At 29.1% G+C, this 21,477-nt stretch overlaps 4 protein-coding genes across 6 annotated transcripts; 1 reads left to right on the top strand and 3 right to left on the bottom strand.

The window, feature by feature from the left end:
* Positions 1 to 355: 355 nt before the first annotated feature.
* MBAC1 (Mitochondrial substrate carrier family protein) lies at positions 356 to 5,132 on the top strand. Of its 3 annotated transcripts, XR_013683274.1 has the most exons (9): positions 362 to 860; positions 1,158 to 1,247; positions 1,333 to 1,434; positions 1,515 to 1,619; positions 1,697 to 1,795; positions 1,888 to 2,076; positions 2,642 to 2,740; positions 3,339 to 3,543; positions 5,023 to 5,132. XR_013683274.1 is itself a non-coding variant. In XM_078997817.1 (8 exons), the coding sequence occupies exons 1-8, from the start codon at positions 768 to 770 to the stop codon at positions 3,410 to 3,412; spliced, it is 843 nt and encodes a 280-aa protein (XP_078853943.1). In that variant the 5' UTR covers positions 356 to 767; the 3' UTR covers positions 3,413 to 3,698. The 3 variants fall into 3 exon arrangements, 2 of the variants coding, with proteins under 2 accessions (XP_078853943.1, XP_078853935.1); XM_078997817.1 differs by lacking the exon at positions 5,023 to 5,132 and having other exon boundaries at positions 356 to 860; positions 3,347 to 3,698; XM_078997809.1 differs by lacking the exon at positions 5,023 to 5,132 and having other exon boundaries at positions 3,339 to 3,698.
* Positions 5,133 to 5,374: 242 nt separating this feature from the next.
* Positions 5,375 to 6,986, bottom strand: LOC145049412 (squamosa promoter-binding protein 1-like). The gene is made up of 2 exons (XM_078997827.1): positions 6,679 to 6,986; positions 5,375 to 5,781 (listed from the first exon to the last, which is right to left on the bottom strand). Exons 1-2 carry the CDS (start codon positions 6,954 to 6,956, stop codon positions 5,664 to 5,666), a joined length of 396 nt encoding a protein of 131 aa, XP_078853953.1. The 5' UTR covers positions 6,957 to 6,986; the 3' UTR covers positions 5,375 to 5,663.
* A 4,496-nt stretch (positions 6,987 to 11,482) lies between these two features.
* On the bottom strand, positions 11,483 to 14,058 carry LOC145049404 (squamosa promoter-binding protein 1-like). Its single transcript, XM_078997823.1, has 2 exons — positions 13,731 to 14,058; positions 11,483 to 11,632 (listed from the first exon to the last, which is right to left on the bottom strand). The coding sequence occupies exons 1-2, from the start codon at positions 14,033 to 14,035 to the stop codon at positions 11,515 to 11,517; spliced, it is 423 nt and encodes a 140-aa protein (XP_078853949.1). The 5' UTR covers positions 14,036 to 14,058; the 3' UTR covers positions 11,483 to 11,514.
* A 3,660-nt stretch (positions 14,059 to 17,718) lies between these two features.
* LOC145049386 (squamosa promoter-binding protein 1-like) lies at positions 17,719 to 20,509 on the bottom strand. Its single transcript, XM_078997803.1, has 2 exons — positions 20,198 to 20,509; positions 17,719 to 18,088 (listed from the first exon to the last, which is right to left on the bottom strand). The coding sequence occupies exons 1-2, from the start codon at positions 20,500 to 20,502 to the stop codon at positions 17,971 to 17,973; spliced, it is 423 nt and encodes a 140-aa protein (XP_078853929.1). The 5' UTR covers positions 20,503 to 20,509; the 3' UTR covers positions 17,719 to 17,970.
* Positions 20,510 to 21,477: the final 968 nt, after the last annotated feature.

The following is a 21,477-nucleotide window of genomic DNA, read 5'->3' as shown; positions in this document are numbered from 1 at the left end:
CAGGTGGACTTTTCTATCAAGGTATAAGTGCCTAAAGTAGGCGTTTGTACCTTAAGCCGATCAGCAAAATAGGTGCTTGTACCTTCGCAGATGGAAGAGCAAAATCACAGATGAGTCCTTTTCATCTGCGATTTCAATGGTTATAATTGTAAATTTTTTTTGGCTAAATTTGTAAGGTAATTAATGTATTTGACTAGTTTTGTAATTATCTCTTGTTTTTATTCGGTGGAAATGATAAACCGAATCAAATAAAGCGACATCAAATAACTCAAAAAGGATTTAAAGTTTAAACGGAATCATATTTGGTTTGTCTATGATTATGTGAGATACGTTAAAAAACCGATTTAACCAAAAACCTATTTAACCAACCCATTAACATCCCCTAATCCCAAACACCCTGTTAATAATCAGTGAGTTGTTAATAGTTCACAACAGAAAAAAAATACCAAAATCTAAAGGGAACAAGTCTGGAAGAGTGTCAGATATGCCCATTTCACATCTCGAAGAAGAAGAGATTGGATCCATCGGAAACCGATCGATTTCACCGAGAAGTGACGCATTTGGAAATAGAATCAGGAAATTATGAAATTCGTTACCAGTGATTTATTTATATATTTCGGATTGTTCTTCTCGATTTATAATCTACAAGGTTGAAGATTACAATTCCCTCGTTTGGCGGCGACAAGGGTTTTTCAGTGATTATATATATGCATATACGTATAGAGAGAGAACAAGAGATTTTTAGATATAGAGTGAGATAGAGAGAGATGGGAGAGAATTCAGGTTACAAGCATTATGTAGCAGGATTGGTCTCAGGTGTTTCAATGGTGATCGTGGGGCATCCTTTTGACACTGTGAAGGTTAGTTTGAACAACTTCTTATTCCCAGTGTTTATTGTTATCACTCCTCGTATTTTCTAAACAAGAACTCGATTTCAACAGAAACACAAGTACAAAACCCCATTTTGAATCATTTGAACTTTCGAATTAGAAGAAAAAACGACATTCGCTTGTCATCGCTAAGCTCCCAATAAACCACCATAATTCTTTTTATGAAACATTCATGAGTGTCGATGCACATTCTCTCTGTGGATAATGGAAACAAACTGAATTTGGTAGAGAAATTGATGGATTGATATGATATCTTCATGTTGTCAGGTGAAGCTTCAGAAACACAATACTGATGCTAATGGATTCAAATACAGAAGTGGATTTCATTGTACAACTAGAATACTCAAAACTGAAGGAGTATATCTCTCAACATCTTATGTCAAATCTTTTTAAAGCCATTTACTTATATAAATATTTATATTTTTTGCTTTATCTTTCACAGATAAAAGGACTTTACAGAGGTGCAACACCATCTTTTGTTGGAATGGCTTTTGAAAGTTCACTTCTTTTTGGTATTTATTCCCAAACAAAGCAAGCATTACAGGTATTCAAACAATAATTATATTCATAGTTTCTCAAAATTATCATCTTTATATTTAACTTAAAACTTTTTTCTTATTTAAGGGAGGAGATCATAACAGAAAGCCTGAATCCCATATAATAATCCCTTCAGCTGCATTTGCTGGATCCATTATCAGCTTCATATTATGTCCATCAGAGTTAGTAAAGGTAAAAAATTCAGAAGCTTTTAAACTCATTCTCTATCATTCTTTCTTTCTATTATTCTTTTGACACAATGTCTCCAGTGTAGGATGCAAATTCAAGGTACTGATTCTCTGGTTCCAACCTCACGCAAATACAGTGGTCCTCTTAATTGTGCGATTCAAACCGTAAAAACCGAAGGGGTAAGAATGCTTGAGGAGGGCGTTTTCGTCTTTTTTACAAATGAGAGATTTTGGGAATACTGAAGTAATAATGTGTGATTGTTGTTTTTCAGGTCAGTGGACTTTTTAGAGGAGGTGTGACGACTTTGATGCGAGAAGCTGTTGGAAATGCTGTGTTTTTTAGTACTTATGAGTATTTGAGGCATTCTATGCATTTAAGACTTAAAGATTCTTTGATTGATCACACAAATTTGATGGATGTAGGAATTGGGATCATTAGTGGTGGTCTTAGTGGTATCGCGGTATGTAACATCATCAAAATCTAATCATTAAAAAACATAAATTAGAAGATAAAAGGGTAAAAAAGTCATTTACACTCCGTTTGTCATACAGGACAAGACACCTCTACAGTATTTGGATAGAATGGAACTGGGACAAAAATTGCAACTTTTTGTCCAACCTAAAAAGGTGGGACAGGGACTCACTCTCGATCTCTTGTGAAAAGGACGTAAATACCCTCATCCTCCTCATCATCAAAAATAGCTCTAGAAAGCTTGCCAGGTATTGTCCCGTGTATCAAATGCAGCCTTAAGGCTGCATTTGTTACACCAGACTGGACAAGCTTTCTAGGGCTATTTTTTATGATGAGGGTATTTACGTCTTTTTCACAAGAGATCGAGAGTGAGTCCCTGTCCCACCTTTTTAGGTTGGACAAAAAGTTGCAATTTTTGTCCCAGTTCCATTCTATCCAAATACTGTATAGGTGTCTTGTCCTATGTGACAAACGGAGTGTAAATGACTTTTTTACCCTTTGATCTTCTAATTTATGTTTTTGACCTTTTTCCTTTTTTTTTTTGTGTGTTTCAGTTCTGGTCTGCTGTTCTTCCGCTGGATGTTGCAAAAACAATAATTCAAACTACCCCTGACAAGAACTTAACTAAAAATCCTTTCGTGTTGTTGAGATCGGTAAGATTTAAATGTAAATTACTTTTTTGCCCTTTGCACAAAACATTACAGTTTTCTTTTTTTGTTTCATATTAAGGAATATAATCCTACACAATAATAGCATTGTACTGTGTTTTCTTTTTAGGGTTAATCTCATAAAAGACCTTATATTTTTTGTTTTTTCCGAATTAAACCCAAGTTTATTTTTTGCCTGAAAAAGACCGTGTATTTTTTCAAATTTTCCAAAAAAAACCCTCAAATTTCTTTTTTATTTTCCGAAAAACCCTCAACCTTCTAAATGCTTCCAAATAAACCCTCAACTTTTTTTAGTTTTTCCCTAAAAAACCCTCACATTTTACAACTTTTTTTAGAAAAAAATGACTAAAAGGGCCAAATCTAAAAAAATGAAAAAAACACAAGGTCTTTTTCAGGAAAAAAATAAACTTCATGTTTAATTCAGAAAAAACACAAAATATAAGGTCTTTTATGAGATTAACTTAACCCTTCTTTTTATTATGACATTCTACTTTGAAAATCTATCCAACTAAAGCAGTGAAAATTGACTTGTATTTGGATGACAATAAACGAGGTCAAATTTGTAAAATGTTTATTATGATAGATTTACAGGAGGTCTGGGGTGAGAGGATGCTACACAGGTTTGGGTCCCACAGTTTCACGTGCGTTTCCTGCTAATGCTGCTGCAATAGTTACATTCGAAGCAGCTTCAAAACTACTTGGAATCACACGTGATTGATAAATGCAAAAAATAGCAACCTAATTTCTCCACTTTGATGGTGTTTTATTCATCAACATTTTTACACAAGGTTTTTCACATATCTTCTATTCTCTATCTACTTTTTTTTTCCTTTTATTTATTTATAGATTTTTAGGAGGGATTCTGATTTAGATGTCTGCTTGAAGGCATTGCGAATTCATATGATTTAAAGAGCTCAATGATTGATAGGCTTAAATTCCATCATTTTTTTTTGTGGCTAACATCTCTAAAGGAATATTTGTTTAGAGTAAATTACACAAATGGTCCCTATGGTTTGGGGTAATTTTCACGTTTGGTCCCTAACTTACCTTTTTAACTCAGAAGATCCCTACTGTTTGTTTTTGTTGTGCGCTTGGTCCCTGTCTTACTTAAAAAGACTATTTTGCCATTTATCTTTTAATTTATTTGAATAAACGCACCCCAACACCACTTCCACCTCACCTTATTAAAATAAATTAAAAAATCAAGGGCAAAATAGTCTTTTTAGGTAAGACAGGGACCAAGCGCGCAACAAAAACAAACAGTATTAAAAAAATAAGTTAGGGACCAAATGTGCAAATTACCCCAAACCAGAGGGACCATTCGTGTAATTTACTCTATTTGAGGGGTTAAATGCAAGAAATAGTAATGTAATTTCATTTATTTATGTTTGTTATAACATCCTACTTTCATTGAGTTGTTTATTATAGCATTGTGTTTTCGTTTCTTTCTATAACAAATTAACAATATTGTACTTTGAAAAATATACTTATTTATAGTAATACCATCGAATTACAACTGCTATAAATAGCTAGATTTTTAAAGTATTAATGTCTTAATAAGAAAATAAATGGAAGTATAATGCTATAAATGTGTAGATTTTCAAAGTACACAATGTCTTAATAAGAAAAATAAGTGAGTAAAATGCTGTAATTGAAAGAAATGAAAGTAGGATGATATACATATAATACACAACTAACTGAAGCTACTTTGCTATTTCTTGCATAAACACCAAATGCTTAAGCATTCAGTTATGCTGTATAGTTATGGTTCAAGAATTTTATGCATCTTGTTGGATTATTACATCTTTATATGCAAGTAAGAATATTAAAATGAACAGATAACATTACATAGAATATTTATCTTCATAATCTTTTAGAAATGCATAGGAAAGTAACTTCTTATCTTTATAATTCATATGGTGCCCAATATTATAAGGGTTAATTGCAAGAAATAGTAAATTACTTTGATATGTTTGTGTATTATAAGCATCCTACTTTCATTTCTTTCTATTAAAACATAAAACTTCCATCTTTTTTCTAGTTAAAGCTTAGTACTTTTTAAAATCTACCTAATTATGACATTGTACTTTCAGTTTCTTTTCATATTGTATCAATGAAAATTGCTTTGTATTCCAATGACATTGCTATAATTGGGTAGAATTTTCAAAGTATAAAATGAAAGTAGGATTTTATAAAAGTTGTATAGGATCGATGAAAGTATGTAGTTTTAGCTAATTTTTTTTTAATGAAATGAGAGGGGAAAATAGAAGTGAAAGCTTTATCGGGTGTCAAGACCTTGTAGGAGATTATGGTATGTATCTTTTTCTCACAACTAACTAAATTGCTTAATATCATTCATAAATCTATTTATTGCATATATTTTGGGATTATTTATTTAAATAAACTCTTAGTAATATTGTTGTAAAACTTAACAACTTATTGTAACCATTTTTTTTTTATTTTAATACAGATTCTATTAAATTATTTGTTGTGGAGATTCCTTTATAAAGTAGAGGCCTCTTTTCATTTTAAATCATCAATAGAACATTCAAAGCATATATATCTCTAAAAGTATCTTTGTCTTCTTGCTAAAAACAAACCAATGAAAGTACGTTGCTCTTTCTTGCATTTAATCCATCCTAGATAATATGAAAACATGTAAACCATGTTTACTTTATTAGCAACCCCATGAATTTAAAATAGATAAAGCTCTAGTGGATAAAGACATAAATACCCTTAAGATAACATAGTCCAATAAGACTGACAGAAGAGAGAGAGCATGTTACTCAATATATAGTTACCATCTTATTTGAAACGAGTTTGGTAATTGATTATGCTTCCTTGGAGAGTTTTTTAAGAATCTCCTTTGTTTTTATTTATTTATTATTATTTTTTTAAAATTTATTTATCATCCGGAACTTTCTCCATAAGATTCATAGGAGCTTTTACGCCTTCGTTCATTATGTCCAGCCAATCGCCTACGGCAACTCCTTTTTGCATCATCAAATTCCATTAGGTCATGGAACCTGAAAAACACATCGGAATCAGTCATTCCATTCCATCTCATGTTTGTAGGAATGGAATAAGGATTTTTGTATTATGTGTAAAGAAACACGCATATACAACTTATCAGATTGAATATATATTAGGAAAGGCTTCCCATTAAGTTCCAAACTTTTTGTTATTTTACAAATTTTTGCTCATGTAATTTTTCCTTCAATTTCCGGTAGTTTGTTGTCATTTTTTTTCAAATATTTTTAAAAAACACTTTTTTTTTTTCGTGGATAAAGTGTCTGAATAGATGATGATATGTCTTGGATAAAGTTACATATCAACAAAGATTTTATCTTTTTTGTAGTGAATAAAACGTTTGAATAAGAGTAAATGACCATTATACCCTTCTCAAACGTTTCATTCTATTTAACGTATGTAACAAGTTTATACAATAAATTTGCAACATAATAAACATATTAAGCTACTTTGAAACAAAAAAAATGTGAGAAATCATCAAATTTAAACAATAAACTTTATGGAATTCTGTCGCTTGGACGTATGAACAAAGATTTTATATTTTTTTGTAGTGAATAAACATTTGTAGTGAATAAAACGTTTGAATAAGAGTAAATGACCATTATACCCTTCTCAAACGTTTCATTCTATTGAACATATTTAACAAGTTTATACAATAAATTTGCAACATATCAAACATATTCAACCACTTTGAAACAAAAAATTACGAGAAATCAACAAATTTAAACAATAAAACTTCATGGAATTCTATAGGTAAAGCCAACTTCTCTCACTTAACCCATTAAGTCGTTGTAAATTTATTAAGTCAAAAAGAAACAACCCTTTAAGTGCTTAACCCATTAAGTCCATTAAGTTAAAAAGAAAACAACACAACAACTCAAGAGTTTGTTTACCTGCTGCACTGCTGACAAAATCGTTGTTGAAGTCCACCAATAACAACAACCGGAGCCTTTGCATGAACCTCACATACTTTATGTCTTCGGTGATATGTTTTTGATCTTGTCATATCGGTTGTGCAATTTGCCACCTGGCAAACCGGTTGTGTGGGCCCACCACTACCCGAACCCCTCTTTCCACCCATTGCCGCCTTCTTCCACCCATCATCTACAAATGCCATGTCATCATCCATTTCCCATTCTTCCATGATGTCGTTTGTGAACTTGTCATCCATATTGGATTTGGATTTCGATTTGGATTTTCTTCTTCTCATTCCCTTGAAAGAGGGTCTTTACTCTTTATATAGAGAGAACAAGAAAGTGAAGCTTTGGAATAGGAATAAGTGATTCCGATGTTTGGATTCCATGTGGAGGAATAATTGATGGTAAGTCTCTCATTGTCTCTACTCTAGAATAAATGTTTGCATTTTTCTTTCTTTTTTAAAAATAATTATATCGACATCTTATTTTGTCGTATGAGCTTGTTTGTAGTTTAGCTCCATTTAAACAATAGTATATTTTATTTTTGTAAAGGAAAAAAATTATATCGACATCTTACAAAGTTGTAGTTAGGAAAAAAATGTTTCTTGTTAAGGCAACTCTACTTTGAAATAAATGAAGAAGTAGCGACGTATTTTTTAATTTATTTGTGTACTTAAGTTGTATTTAGAAAAAAAAGCTACAATTGGTTTATATGATTTATGGTAAGTCTCTCACTATCTTTGTACTATTACATCCTATTATCGCATTGGAATAAAAATCAAGAAATAGCAACTTACTTTTAATTATTTGTATATGATAGTTTGTTACTTGATTTATTTCTTCTACAACTTTTGAAAAATCAATTAAAGCCTTGTACTTCAAAATTCTCTCTTATTAGGACATTATATTTTGAAAAACATACATAATTATACTAATGAAAAATTCCTTCTTGTAAACTCCATCAATGAGCTACTTTGTGTTTTAACTTTCTTGAAGTAATAACATATCCTATTTTCATAAAGGAAAAACTCAAGAAATAGTAAAAACTACTTTCATTTCTTTTTATTACAACACTGTATTTAATATAAATTTCTTAGTAGTGGAAGTGTATTTGTATTTTGATGTGATTGCTATATTTGAGTAGAATAATTTAATGGTAAATCTTTCACATTCATTGTCATAGAATAAATATCTTTATTATTCTCTTTTTTCTTGAACTACATAAACATCCTTTTTTTGGCATATGAGCAATTTTTTTTGTGTCTTCCACTATCTTCATACTAGAATAAATGTTTGTATTCCTTTTTCTTTTGGCATCCTTATGTGACAAGTGAGTTAGTTTGTGTTTTAACTTTCTTTAAATAACACTACATTCTATTTTATTAATGGTAAAAATTCAAGAAATGACAATGTAATTTCATATATGTATTATAACATTCTACTTTCATGTCATTTTATTACCACATTATACTTGCAAAAAAGTTTCTTATCAAGGCATTACACTTGAAAAAAACTTCCATATTATGGCATTGTAATTTCAGAATTTCATATTTGGACCTTATACTTTGAAAAACCTACCAATTGTTGAAAAATTTTCTTTTTTATTCATATGGTTTTGCTATAATTCGATAGATTTTTTTATATTTACAATGTTGTAATGTAAAAAAATAAAAGTAGGATTTTTATGGGGCAAGTCTATTTCAAATTTTAGTGTGGTACATAAAAGGTGATTACAACCACAGGTATATTATATAAAGTTGGTGAAAAGAATATTTATTTGATTGTAAAATATAAAAGTGACTTGGACCAATTTGCCCTTATTGAAAATGATGTTATTGTCATGACCTGTTAAAGGAAAACTGTCACTTTTTCTGGGTTTTTGTTTTTTTTTTTTGCTTAATTGATACATAAACTGAGAGAAATGACAGTTATAACCTTTTACAAAATTGTCCTCATTCATACTTTCCTTCTATTTCCTCAAATTTCCCATCATTTTCTCAAATACTTTTAAACATTATTTATTTATACATCATTTTTTAATGGGGAAAAAAACAAGCCACACACTGAAGCTTGTGCCCTTTTGTAATTTTTTTCTTTTATAGAGCAATAGTTAGTTTTGAAGCAGCTTCAAAACTATTCAGGATCATATGTGATTGAGAATGCAAGAAATAGCAACCTACTTTCTCCACATTGCTTTTATTCATCAACATCTTTAAATCTTTTTTATTTTATTTATTTATTTTTATTTATCAATAGATTTTAAGGAGGGATTCTGATTTAGATATTGCTTGAAGGCATTGTGTATTCATATGATTCAAAGAGCTCAATGATTGATAGGCTTAAATTCCATCTTTTTTTTTTTTTTTTTTTTTTTTTTTTTTGTGGCTAACTTATCTAAAGGAATATTTGTTAAGGGATAAATGCAAGAAATAGTAACGTGATTTCATTTATTTATGTTTGTTATAGCATCCTACTTTAATTTTTCTATAACAAAATTGTACTTTGAAAAATCTACTTTTTTTTAGTAATACCATTCAATTACAAAGCAATTTTAACTGCTATAAATTGCTAAAGCATAATGTCTTAATAAGAAAAAATAAATGGAATTATAATGCTATAAATGTGTAAATTTTTAAAGTACACAATGTCCTAATAAGAAAAATAAGGGAGTACCAAATGCTTAAGCATGCAGTTATGCTGTATAGTTATGGCTCAAAAATTTTGTGCATCCTGTTGGATTATTACATCTTTATATGCAAGTGAAAAAATTGAATCTGAATATTAAAATGAGCAGATAACATGTATCTTCATAATCTTTTAAAAATGAGTAAATTACACGAATGGTCCCTATGGTTTGGGATAATTTGTATGTTTGGTCCCTAACTTATTTTTTTTAACTCGGAAGGTCCCTACAGTTTGTTTTTATTGCGCGTTTTGTCCCTGTCTTAACTAAAAGACTATTTTGACCTTGATTTTAAAAAAAAAAAAGTTAGGGACCAAACGTGCAAATTGCCCAAACCATAGGGACCATTCGTGTAATTTACTCTTTAAAAACTGCATGACAAAGTAACTTCTTATGTTGATAGTTCATATGGTGCCCAATATACAAGGGTTAAATGCAAGAGATAGCAATTTAATTTGATATGTTTGTGTATTATAGCATCCTACTTCTAATTTCTTTCTACTAAAACATAAAACATATAACTTCAAACGTTTTTCTAATTAAAGCTTAGTACTTTTTAAAATCTACACAATTAATAGATTGTATTTTCAGTTTCGTTTCATATTATATCAGTGAAAATTGTTTTGTATTTAAATGACATCTGTAATAAAATGAAATAAAAGTTGCATGCATGCACAAGAATCTAGAAATGTTAAAACATGAACCTCATTCTTTTGGAGGACAAGTTGACTTTAGAAATCAAAGATTCCATTTGGTCATGTGTTGGCTATTAATCCAATTACTATTCACTATTCTCTTTCTTTGCAAATAATCAAAAGGGATAAATGCAAGAAACAACAACGTACTTTCTTTCATCATTTATTTCTATTAAAACAATGTAATTTTCAATTTTTTCTCATTAAGATATTGTGCATTTGAAATCTACCTAATTATAGCATTGTACTTTCAAATTTTTTTTTTCAACAAGACATTGTAGTTTGAAAGAAAATTGCTTTGTATTCCAATGACATTTGCTATAATTGGGTAGATTTTTCAAATTATAAAATGAAAGTAGGATTTTATAAAACTTGTATAGGATCGATGAAAAGCATGTAGTTTTAGCTCATTTTTTCTATGAAATGAGAGGGGAAAATAGCAGTGAAAGCTTCATCAGGTGTCAAGACCTTGTATGAGATTATGATATGTATCTTTTTCTCATAACTAACTAAATTCCTTAATGTCATTCATGATCTATTAACTTATTAGTTAGTTGTGTATTAAATCTATTAAATTGTTGGTTGTTGAGATACTTTTATAAAGTTGAGGTTTCTTTCATTTTCAATCATTCAATAGAACATTCTTAGCATGTATCTCTAAAAGTAACTTTGTCTTCTTTCTAAAGAAACCATGTTTGCATTTATATGTTTTTTTTTAATCCACAAACAAATGAACGTTCAGTGATGTTTCTTGCATTTAACCCATACTAGATAATAAAAACATGTAAACCATGTTTACTTTATTAACAATCCAGTGAATTTATACAACGCCGAAATACATAAAGCTCCATTCGATAAAAACAAATACCCCTAATTAGTTAACATAGTCCAAAAAGAGGACTGACAGAGGAGAGAGGGAGAGCATGTTACTCGATATAGTTATTATCTTATGAGTAAATTACACGAATGGTCCTTATGACTTGGGGTAATTTGCGTGTTTGGTCCCAAACTTATTTTTTTAACTCGGAAAGTCCATACTGTTTGTTTTTGTTACGCGCTTGGTCCTTATTGTTTGTTTTCGTTACGCGTTTGGTCCCTGTCTTACCTAAAAAGACTATTATTTAAATATGAAAATATGATGCGGTAGGTAAGGTAAGGTGATGAGGATGGAGTTGAAAGTGTGTTTATTTAAATAAATTAAAAAATCAAGAGCAAAATAGTTTTTGTAGGTAAGACAGGGACCAAGTGCGTAACAAAAACAAACAGTAGGAACCTTCCGAGTTAAAAAAATAAGTTATGGATCAAACACGCAAATTACCCTAAACCATAGGGACTATTCGTGTAATTTACTCTTATCTTATTTGAAACGAGGTTGGTGATTTATTATGATTCCTTGGAGTGCTTTTTTTTTTAAATTTATTATTTATTTATTTATCATCCGGAACTTTCCCCATACGATTCGTAGGAGCTTTTACGCCTTCGTTCATTATGTCCAGCCAATTGCCTGCGACAACTCCTTTTTGCATCATCAAATTCCGTTAGGTCATGAAACCTGAAATTTATATCGGAATCAGTCATTCCATTCCATTCCATCATCATGTTTGTAGGAATGGAATAAAGATTTTCGTATTACGCGAAAAAAAACACTCATATACAACTTATCATATTAAATGTATATTAGTAGGGGTTTCCCATCAAGGCATTAAGTCCTAGCTTTTTTTTACAAATTTTCACTCATGTACTTTTTCTTTCAATTTCTCTAAGTTTGCTGTCCTTTTTTCAAATATTATTTAAACATCATTTTTCTGGAGAAAATTAAATAAGAAAAAAGTTATTATTTTTTTTTTTTTACAATGAAGCCTTGTGTGTGGATAAAGTGACTGAATAGACGGTGATATATTTTGGATAAAGAACAAAGATTTTATCTTTTTCATAGTGAATAAAATGTTTGAGTAAGAATAAATTATTGTTCTACCCTTCTCAATGTTTCTTTCTATTTAACGTATTTAACAAGTTTATACAATAAATTTGCTAACATATCAAACATATTAAACCACTTTGAAACAAAAAATTGCAAGAAATCAACAAAATCAACAAAATTAAACAATAAACTTCATGGAATTCTATCGCTTGGATAAAGTTACGTATGGACAAAGATTGTATGTTTTTTTTGTAGTAAATAAAATGTTTGAATAAGAGTAACTAACCATTATACCCTTCTCAACATTTCATTTTATTTAACATATTTAACAAGTTTATACAATAAATTTGCAATATATCAAACATATTTAACCACTTTAAAACAAAAAATTGCGAGAAATCAACAAATTTAAACAACAAACTTCATGGAATTCTATTACTTGGATCAGGTTACATATTTTTTTTGTAGTGAATAAAATGTTTGAGTAACAACAAATAACCGTTCTACCCTTCTCAATGTTTCATTCTATTTAATGTATTTAACTAGTTTATTCAATCACTTTGCATTAAAACACTTTGAAACAAAAATTTGCGAGAAATCAACAAATTTAAACTATAAACTTTGTGGAATTCTATTGCTTGGATAAAATCATGTATGAACAAATATTATTTATTTATTTATTTATTTATTTTTGTGGTGAATAAAATGTTTGAATGAGAGCAAATAACCATTCTACCATTCTCAACGTTTCATTCTATTTAACATATTTAACAAGTTTATTCAATAAATTTAGTTAAACCACTTTGAAACAAAAAATTGCGAGAAATCAACACAGTTAAACTATAAACTTTGTGGAATTCTATCGCTTGGATAAATGAAGAAAGATTTTATCTTTTATTTATTTATTATTTTTATTTTTATTTTTGTAGGGAATAAAATGTTTGGATGAGAGCAAATAACCATTCTGCCCTTCTTAACGTTTCATTCTATTTAGCGTATTTAACAAGTTTATTCAATAAATTTGCAACATATCAAACATATTCAACCCCTTTGAAACAAAAAATCGTGAGAAATCAACAAATTTAAACAATAAACTTCAGGTAATTATTTCGCTTAAAGTTATGGATAAAGTTACGTATGAACAAAGATTTTATCTTTTTTGTAGTGAATAAATGTTTGAATAATAGTAAATAACCATTCCACCATTCTCAACGTTTCATTCTAATTAACATATTTAACAAGTTTATACAATAAATTTGCAACATATCAAACATATTAAACCACTTTGAAACAAGAAGTTGCGAGAAATTAACAAATTTAAACAATAAACTTCATGTAATTCTATCGCTCGGATGAAGTTACGTACGAACAAATATTTTATATTTTTTGTAACGAATAAAATGTATAAATAAGAGTAATAACCATTCTATCCTTCTCAATGTTTCATTCTATTTAATGTATTTCACAAGTTTATACAATAAATTTGCAGCATAATAAACATATTAAAACACTTTTAAACAAAAAATTGCGAGAAATAACAAATTTAAACAACAAACTGGAGTGTCTGAATTGGTAAAACCAACTTCTGTCCTCTCACTTAACCCATTAAGTCATTGTAAATTTATGAAGTAAAAAAGAAACAACCCTTTAAGTGATTAACCCATTAAGGCCATTAAGTAAAAAAGAAAACAGCACAACACAACAAATTAAGAGTTAAGAGTTTGTTTACCTGCTGCATTGCTGACAGAATCGCTGTTGACGTACACCGATAACAACAATTGGAGCCTTTGCATGAACCTCACATACTTTATGCCTCCGGTGATATGCTTTGGATCTTGTCATATCGTTTGTGCAATTTGCCACCTGGCAAACCGGTTGTGTGGGCCCACCACTACCGGAACCCCTCTTTCCACCCATTGCTGCCTTCTTCCGCCCATCATCTACGAATGCCATGTCATCATCCATTTCCCATTCTTCCATGATGTCGTTAGTAAACTTGTCATCCATGTTGGATTTGGATTTTCTTCTTCTCATTCCCTTGAAAGAGGGTCTTTACTCTTTATATAGAGAGAACAAGAAAGTGAAGCTTTGGAATAGGAATAAGTGATTCCGATGTTCGGATTCCATGTGGAGGAATAATTGATGGTAAGTCTCTCATTGTCTCTGCTCTAGAATAAATGTTTGCATTTTTCTTTCTTTATTAAAAAGAATTATATCGACATCTTATTTTGTGGTATGTGCTTGTTTGTAGTGTAGCTCCATTTAAACAATAGTATATTTTAAATTTATAAAAGAAATTTCAAGAAGTAGCAATGTACTTTTATTTATTTGTGTACTAAAGCATACTACTCTACTTCTTTCTATTACAAAGTTGTATTTAGAAAAAAAAGTTTCTTGTTATGATACTCTGCTTTAATAGGGGTGTTAACGGGGCGGTTCGGTTCGGATAGTAATAAAATTGTGAACCGTCATCACGGGGCGGGTACTTCATGTGCACTAACCGAAACCGAACCGAATTAGCAAAAAAACCGAACCGAACCGAACCGTATAAAGGCGGATAATCACGGTTCGGTTCACGGGTACCCGCTAAATATAAAAATTCAAATACAATTAAAATTACAAACATCATTCCAACAATTTCTTTCTAAATATTACTAAGTCAAAAGAATTATAAAAACATAATAAAGGTCAAATAACATACAATATAATTGGTATAATAAATATAAAAATAAAAATAAAAGAAAACATAACGTAGAAGTGTAAAATTGGAATACCCGATCATGATTTTTGTTTGGGATATGGCTAAAAGTTCAATGAAAATGAATAATATTATATATATATATATATATATATATATATATATATATATATATATATATATATATATATATATATATATATATATCAAACGGTTCGGTTTGGTTATCCGCGGATACCTAAGTATCCAAAGCAAAACCGACCCGTTGATATCCGGTTTTTTCGGTTTCGGTTTTTTTATGTTTCGGTTTCGGATCGATTGGTTCGGCTCGGTTTTTCGGTTTTGCGGTTTTTTTGCACACCCCTACTTTGAAATTAGCTATAGCATGATACTATTGATTTTTTCTTATTAATACATTATATTTCTTATATTGTAGTGAAAATTGCTTTGTATTTTATGGACATTGCTACAATTGGTTTAATAATTTATGGCTTATATTATTATTATATCTTATTATCATATTAGAATAAAAATCAAGAAATAGCAACTTACTTTTAATTATTTGTGTATGATAGTTTACTACTTGATTTATTTCTATTACAACTTTTGAAAAATCAATTATAGTCTTGTACTTTAAATTCTTTCTTATTTGGACATTATATTTTGAAAAACATACATAAATATAGTAAGGAAAATTCCTTCTTGTAAACTACATCAATGAGCTATTTTGTGTTTTAACTTTCTATAAGTAATAACAAACCCTATTTTCGTAAAGGAAAAATGCATGAAATAATAAACTACTTTCATTTGTTTGTGCATTATAGCATACTACTTTCAATTCTTTTTTTATTACAACACTGTATTTAATATAAATTTCTTAGTATATCTATATAGCAGTGGAAGTGTGTTTGGGTTTTAATGTGATTGCTATATTTGGGTAGAATAATTTGATGGTAAGATCATTGTTCTAGAATAAATATCTTTATTATTCTCTTTTTTTTGAACTACATAAACATCCTTTTTTGGCATATGAGCCATTTTTGTGTCTTCCACTATCTTCATACTAGAATAAATGTTTGTATTCTTTTTCCTTTTGGCATCCTATTGTGACAAGTGAGCTAGTTTGTGTTTTAACTTCCTTTAAATAATACTATATTCTATCTTATTGATGGAAAAATTCAATAAATGGCAACGTACTTTCATATATGTATTATAATATTCTACTTTTTTTCTTTTTATACCATATTGTACTTTCAAAAAGTTTCTTATCAAGGCATTGCACTTTTAAAAAAACTACCATATTATGGCATTGTAATTTTTGAAATTTCCTATTAGGACATTATACTTTAAAAAACCCCTACCAATTGCTATGAAATTAGCTTTTTATTCGGATGGTTTTGCTATAATTCGATAGTTTTTTCAATTTACAGTGTTGTAATGTTAAATAAAAAGCACGATGCTGTAATACACAAATCAATGAAAATGCATTGCTATTTTTTTTCTTCATATAACCATTTGATGCAAATTGATATTATCAAACACACCATAAAAGGTAATTACAACCAAAGATATATTATAAAAAGTAAATTAAAAAAGAGATTATTTATTTGATGATATAGAATATTAGAGTTAACAAATAACTCTACTACCAAAACTATTTATTTGACCATTGTACCTCATATTCCAACCTTTTTATGCCCATCGGAAAATATAAAAGCGACTGGACCAATTTGCCCTTATTGAAAATGATGTTATTGTCATGACCTGTTGAAAGCAAAACTATGTCACTTTTTCTTGCCATAAATTAGGACCAAATGTGAGGTATCTATATATTCATTCCATTTCACTGGTGTTGAAAATTTTGTATATTTATTATCTTTACATCAATTGAAATCCATGTATTTATTTTATTTTTTATTTTTTTTATTTTTTTATTTAAGGGACTTAATCTGCTATCTAAATATGAATGTTTTTTACTTAACGCTGAAAGGAAGACTTGATATGTAAAGGTGAGAGAAATGATAGTTTTAACCTCTTACAAATTTGTCCTCATTTATATTTTCCTTACATTTTCTAAAAGTTTGCTATCAATTTCTCAAATATTTCTAAACATTATTTATTTACATAACATTTTATTTAATGGGCATATCTGTGTAACACAACATCCTACTTTCATTCCTTTCTATTACAACATTGTACATTCAATCTAGTATTTTTATTATGAAGGCAATTATATTTTGGAAATCTACCCATTTGTAGCATTGTATTTTCAGTTTTTTTTATTAGGATGTTACACTTTGGAAAATATATCCAATTTTATCAATAAAGATTGCTTTGCTATGGATGACATTGCTATAATTAGGTAGATTATTCAAAGTATGATGTTATAATAAACAAAATAACAAATCATTGAAAGTAGGTAGCTATTTATTTACAACAATATCCTTAAATTTCCCTAAACCAGTAGTCCAGTACTTTCAATTTTATTCTCATTAAGATATTGTGCATTTGAAAATCTACCTAATTATAGCATTATAAAGAAAATTTCTTTGTATTCCAATGACATTGCTATAATTGGGTAGATTTTTCAAAGTATAAAATGAAAATAGGATTTTATAAAAGTTGTATAGGATCGATGAAAAGCATGTAGTTTTTGCTCATTTTTTCTATGAAATGGGAGGGGAAAAGAGCAGTGAAAGCTTCATGAGGTGTCAAGACCTTGTAGGAGATTGTGATATGTATCTTTTTCTCATAAGTAACTAAATTCGTTAATATCATTCATGATCTATTAACTTATTAGTTAGTTGTGTATTAAATCTATTAAATTATTGGTTGTTGAGATTCCTTTATAAAGTAGAGGTTTCTTTCATTTTCAATCATTCAATAGAACATTCTTAACATATATCTCTAAAAGTAACTTTGTCTTCTTTCTAAAGAAACCATGTTTGATTTTATACGTTCTTTTTAATCCACAAACCAATGAACGTACGTTGTTGTTTCTTGCATTTAACCCATAGTAGATAATAAAAACATGTAAGCCATGTTTACTTTATTAGCAATCCAGTGAATTTATACAACGCCGAACTACATAACGCTCTAGTGGATAAAGACATAAATACCCTTAATTAGTTAACATAGTCCAAAAGGAGGACTGACAGAAGAGAGAGAGCTGTTACTCAATATAGTTATTATCTTATTTGAAACGAGGTTGGTGATTTATTATGCTTCCTTGGAGTGTTTTTTATAATTAATTTATTATTTTTTTGATTTATCATCCGGAACTTTCTCCATATGATTCGTAGGAGCTTTTACGCCTTCGTTCATTATGTCCCGCCAATCGTCTGCGACAACTCCTCTTCGCATCATCAAATTCCGTTAAGTCATGAAACCTGAAAACCATATCGGAATCAGTCATTCCATTCCATTCCATCATCAATTTTTAAGGAATGGAATAAGGATTTTCGTATTATGTTTAAAGAAACACTCATACACAACTTATCAGATTAAATGTATATTAGTAGGTGTTTCCCATCAAGGCATTAAGTCCTTATCATTTTATACAAATTTTCACTCATGTAAATTTTCTTTCATTTTATCTAAGTTTGTTATCATTTTTTCAAATAGTTTTTAAACATTATTTTTCAGAAAATTAAATAAGAATTTTTCTTTTTTTCACATAAAGTCTGGTGTGTGGATAAAATGGATTAATAGACGGTGATATGTCTTGGATAAAGTTACGAATGAACAAAGATTTTTTCTTTTTTGTAGTGAATAAAATGTTTGAGTAAGAGTAAATTATTGTTCTACCCTTCTCAACGCTTCATTCTATTTAACGTATTTAACAAGTTTATACAATAAATTTGCAACATATCAAACATATTAAACCACTTTGGAACAAAAAATTGCAAGAAATCAACAAATTTAAACAATAAACTTCATGGAGTTCTATCGCTTGGATAAAGTTACGTATGAACAAAGATTTTATGTTTTTTTTTTGTAGTAAATAAAATGTTTGAATAAGAGTAAATAACCATTATACCCTTCTCAACATTTCATTTTATTTAACGTATTTAACAAGTTTATACAATAAATTTGGAACATATTAAACATATTTAACCACTTGAAACAAAAAATTGCGACAAATCAACAAATTTAAACAATAAACTTCATGGAATTCTATCACTTGGATAAAGTTACTTACGAACAAAGATTTTATCTTTTTTCGTAGTGAATAAAATGTTTGAATAAGAGCAAATAACCATTCTACCATTCTCAACGTTTCATTATATTTAACGTATTTAACAAGTTTATTCAACAAATTTGCAATAAACCACTTTGAAACAAAAAATTGCGACAAATCAACAAATTTAAACTATAAACTTTGTGGAGTTCTATCGCTTGGATAAAATTACGTATAAACAAAGTTTTTTTTTTTTTTTTTTTTTTTTTTTTTTTTTTTTTTTTTTTTTTTGTGGTGAATAAAATGTTTGAATGAGAGCAAATAACCATTGTACCCTTCTCAACGTTTCATTCTATTTAACGTATTTAATAAGTTTATTCAATAAATTTACATTAAACCACTTTGAAATAAAAAATTGCCAGAAATCAACACTTTTAAACTATAAACTTTGTGGAATTCTATCGCTTGGATAAAATTACGTATGAACAAAGATTTTATCTTTTTTTTTTTTGTAGTGAATAAAATGTTTGAATGAGAGCAAATAACCATTCTACCCTTCTCAACGTTTCATTCTATTTAACGTATTTAACAAGTTTATTCAATAAATTTGCAACATATCAAACATATTCAACCACTTTGAAACAAAAAATCGTGAGAAATCAACAAATTTAAACAAAAAACTTCATGTAATTCTTTCAATTAAAGTTATGGATAAAGTTACGTATAAACAAAGATTTTATCTTTTTTGTAGTGAATAAATGTTTGAATAATAGTAAATAACCATTCCACCCTTCTCAACGTTTCATTCTAATTAACATATTTAACAAGTTTATACAATAAATTTGCAAAATATCAAACATATTAAACCACTCTGAAACAAAAAGTTGCGAGAAATTAACAAATTTAAACAATAAACTTCATGTAATTCTATCGCTCGGATAAAGTTACGTACGAACAAATATTTTACCTTTTTTTGTGGTGAATAAAATGTTTAAATAAGAGTAAATAACCATTCTATCATTCTCAACGTTTCATTCTATTTAATGTATTTCACAAGTTTATATTATAAATTTGCAACATAATAAACATATTAAACCACTTTGAAACAAAAAATTACAAGAAATCAACAAATTTAAACAACAAACTGGAGTGTCTGAATTGGTAAAACCAGCTTCTCTCCCCTCACTTAACCCATTAAGTCATTGTAAATTTATGAAGTAAAAAAGAAACAACCCTTTAAGTGATTAACCCATTAAGGCCATTAAGTAAAAAAGAAAACAGCACAACACAACAAATTAAGAGTTAAGAGTTTGTTTACCTGCTGCATTGCTGACAGAATCGCTGTTGACGTCCACCGATAACAACAATCGGAGCCTTTGCATGAACCTCACATACTTTATGCCTCCGGTGATACGCTTTGGATCTTGTCATATCGGTTGTGCAATTTGCCACCTGGCAAACCGGTTGTGTGGGCCCACCACTACCGGAACCCCTCTTTCCACCCATTGCTGCCTTCTTCCGCTCATCATCTACGAATGCCATGTCATCATCCATTTCCCATTCTTCCATGATGTCGTTAGTAAACTTGTCATCCATATTGGATTTGGATTTTCTTCTTCTCATTCCCTTGAAAGAGGGTCTTTATATAGAGAGAACAAGAAAGTGAAGCTTTGGAATAGGAATAAGTGATTCCGATGTTCGGATTCCATGTGGAGGAATAATTGATGGTAAGTCTCTCATTGTCTCTGCTCTAGAATAAATGTTTGCATTTTTCTTTCTTTTTTAAAAAGAATTATATCGACATCTTATTTTGTCGTATGAGCTTGTTGTAGTTTAGCTCCATTTAAACAATAGTATATTCTATTTTTTGTAATGGCGAATTTCAAGAAGAAGCAATGTACTTTTTCATTTATTTGTGTACTAAAGCATATTACTCTTACTTCTTTCTATTACAAAGTTGTATTTAGAAAAAAAACGTTTCTTGTTAAGGCACTCTACTTTGTAATTTTTACCAAAGTTATAGCATGATACTATTGATTTTTTCTAATCAAGACGTTGTGTGTGTTATATTGTAGTGAAATTTGCTTTGTATTTTATGGACATTGCTACAATTGGTTTAATGATTTATGGCTTATATTATTATATCCTATTATTGTATTGGAATTAAAATCAAGAAATAGCAACTTACATTTAATTATTTGTGTATGATAGTTTACTACTTGATTTTTTTCTATTACAACTTTTGAAAAATCAATTATAGTCTTGTACTTTAAATTCTTTCTTATTAGGACATTATATTTGAAAAACGTACATAAATATAGTAATGAATATTCCTTCTTGTAAACTACATCAATGAGCTATTTTGTGTTTTAACTTTCGATAAGTAATAACAAACCCTATTTTCGTAAAGGAACAATTCATGAAATAGTAAACTACTTTCATTTGTTTGTGTATTATAGCATACTACTTTCATTTCTTTTTATTACAACACTGTATTTAATATAAATTTCTTAGTATACCTATATAGTAGTGGAAGTGTGTTTGGATTTTGATGTGATTGCTATATTTGGGTAGAATAATTTGATGATAAGTCTTTCA

This window comes from Lactuca serriola, chromosome 1 (assembly GCF_051521515.1).
Source record: "Lactuca serriola cultivar US96UC23 chromosome 1, Lser_US96UC23_V15, whole genome shotgun sequence".
In the NCBI taxonomy this organism is placed as follows: domain Eukaryota; kingdom Viridiplantae; phylum Streptophyta; class Magnoliopsida; order Asterales; family Asteraceae; genus Lactuca; species Lactuca serriola.
Note: the sequence above shows the minus strand (reverse complement) of the source record. Positions and strands in the feature narration are given on the sequence as shown.

Bases quoted from the DNA above. Each gene is read 5' to 3' on its own strand.
- MBAC1 (XM_078997809.1), top strand. From the start codon at position 768: ATGGGAGAGAATTCAGGTTACAAGCATTATGTAGCAGGATTGGTCTCA. The intron at 1,620-1,696 runs GTAAAAAATTCA...CAATGTCTCCAG, and splicing joins GTCCATCAGAGTTAGTAAAG to TGTAGGATGCAAATTCAAGG. The intron at 2,741-3,338 runs GTAAGATTTAAA...TTATTATGATAG, and splicing joins CTTTCGTGTTGTTGAGATCG to ATTTACAGGAGGTCTGGGGT.
- LOC145049412 (XM_078997827.1), bottom strand. From the start codon at position 6,956: ATGGATGACAAGTTCACAAACGACATCATGGAAGAATGGGAAATGGAT. The intron at 5,782-6,678 runs GTAAACAAACTC...TGTGTTTTTCAG, and splicing joins TTTTGTCAGCAGTGCAGCAG to GTTCCATGACCTAATGGAAT.
- LOC145049404 (XM_078997823.1), bottom strand. From the start codon at position 14,035: ATGAGAAGAAGAAAATCCAAATCCAACATGGATGACAAGTTTACTAAC. The intron at 11,633-13,730 runs GTAAACAAACTC...TATAAATTTCAG, and splicing joins TTCTGTCAGCAATGCAGCAG to GTTTCATGACCTAACGGAAT.
- LOC145049386 (XM_078997803.1), bottom strand. From the start codon at position 20,502: ATGAGAAGAAGAAAATCCAAATCCAATATGGATGACAAGTTTACTAAC. The intron at 18,089-20,197 runs GTAAACAAACTC...TATGGTTTTCAG, and splicing joins TTCTGTCAGCAATGCAGCAG to GTTTCATGACTTAACGGAAT.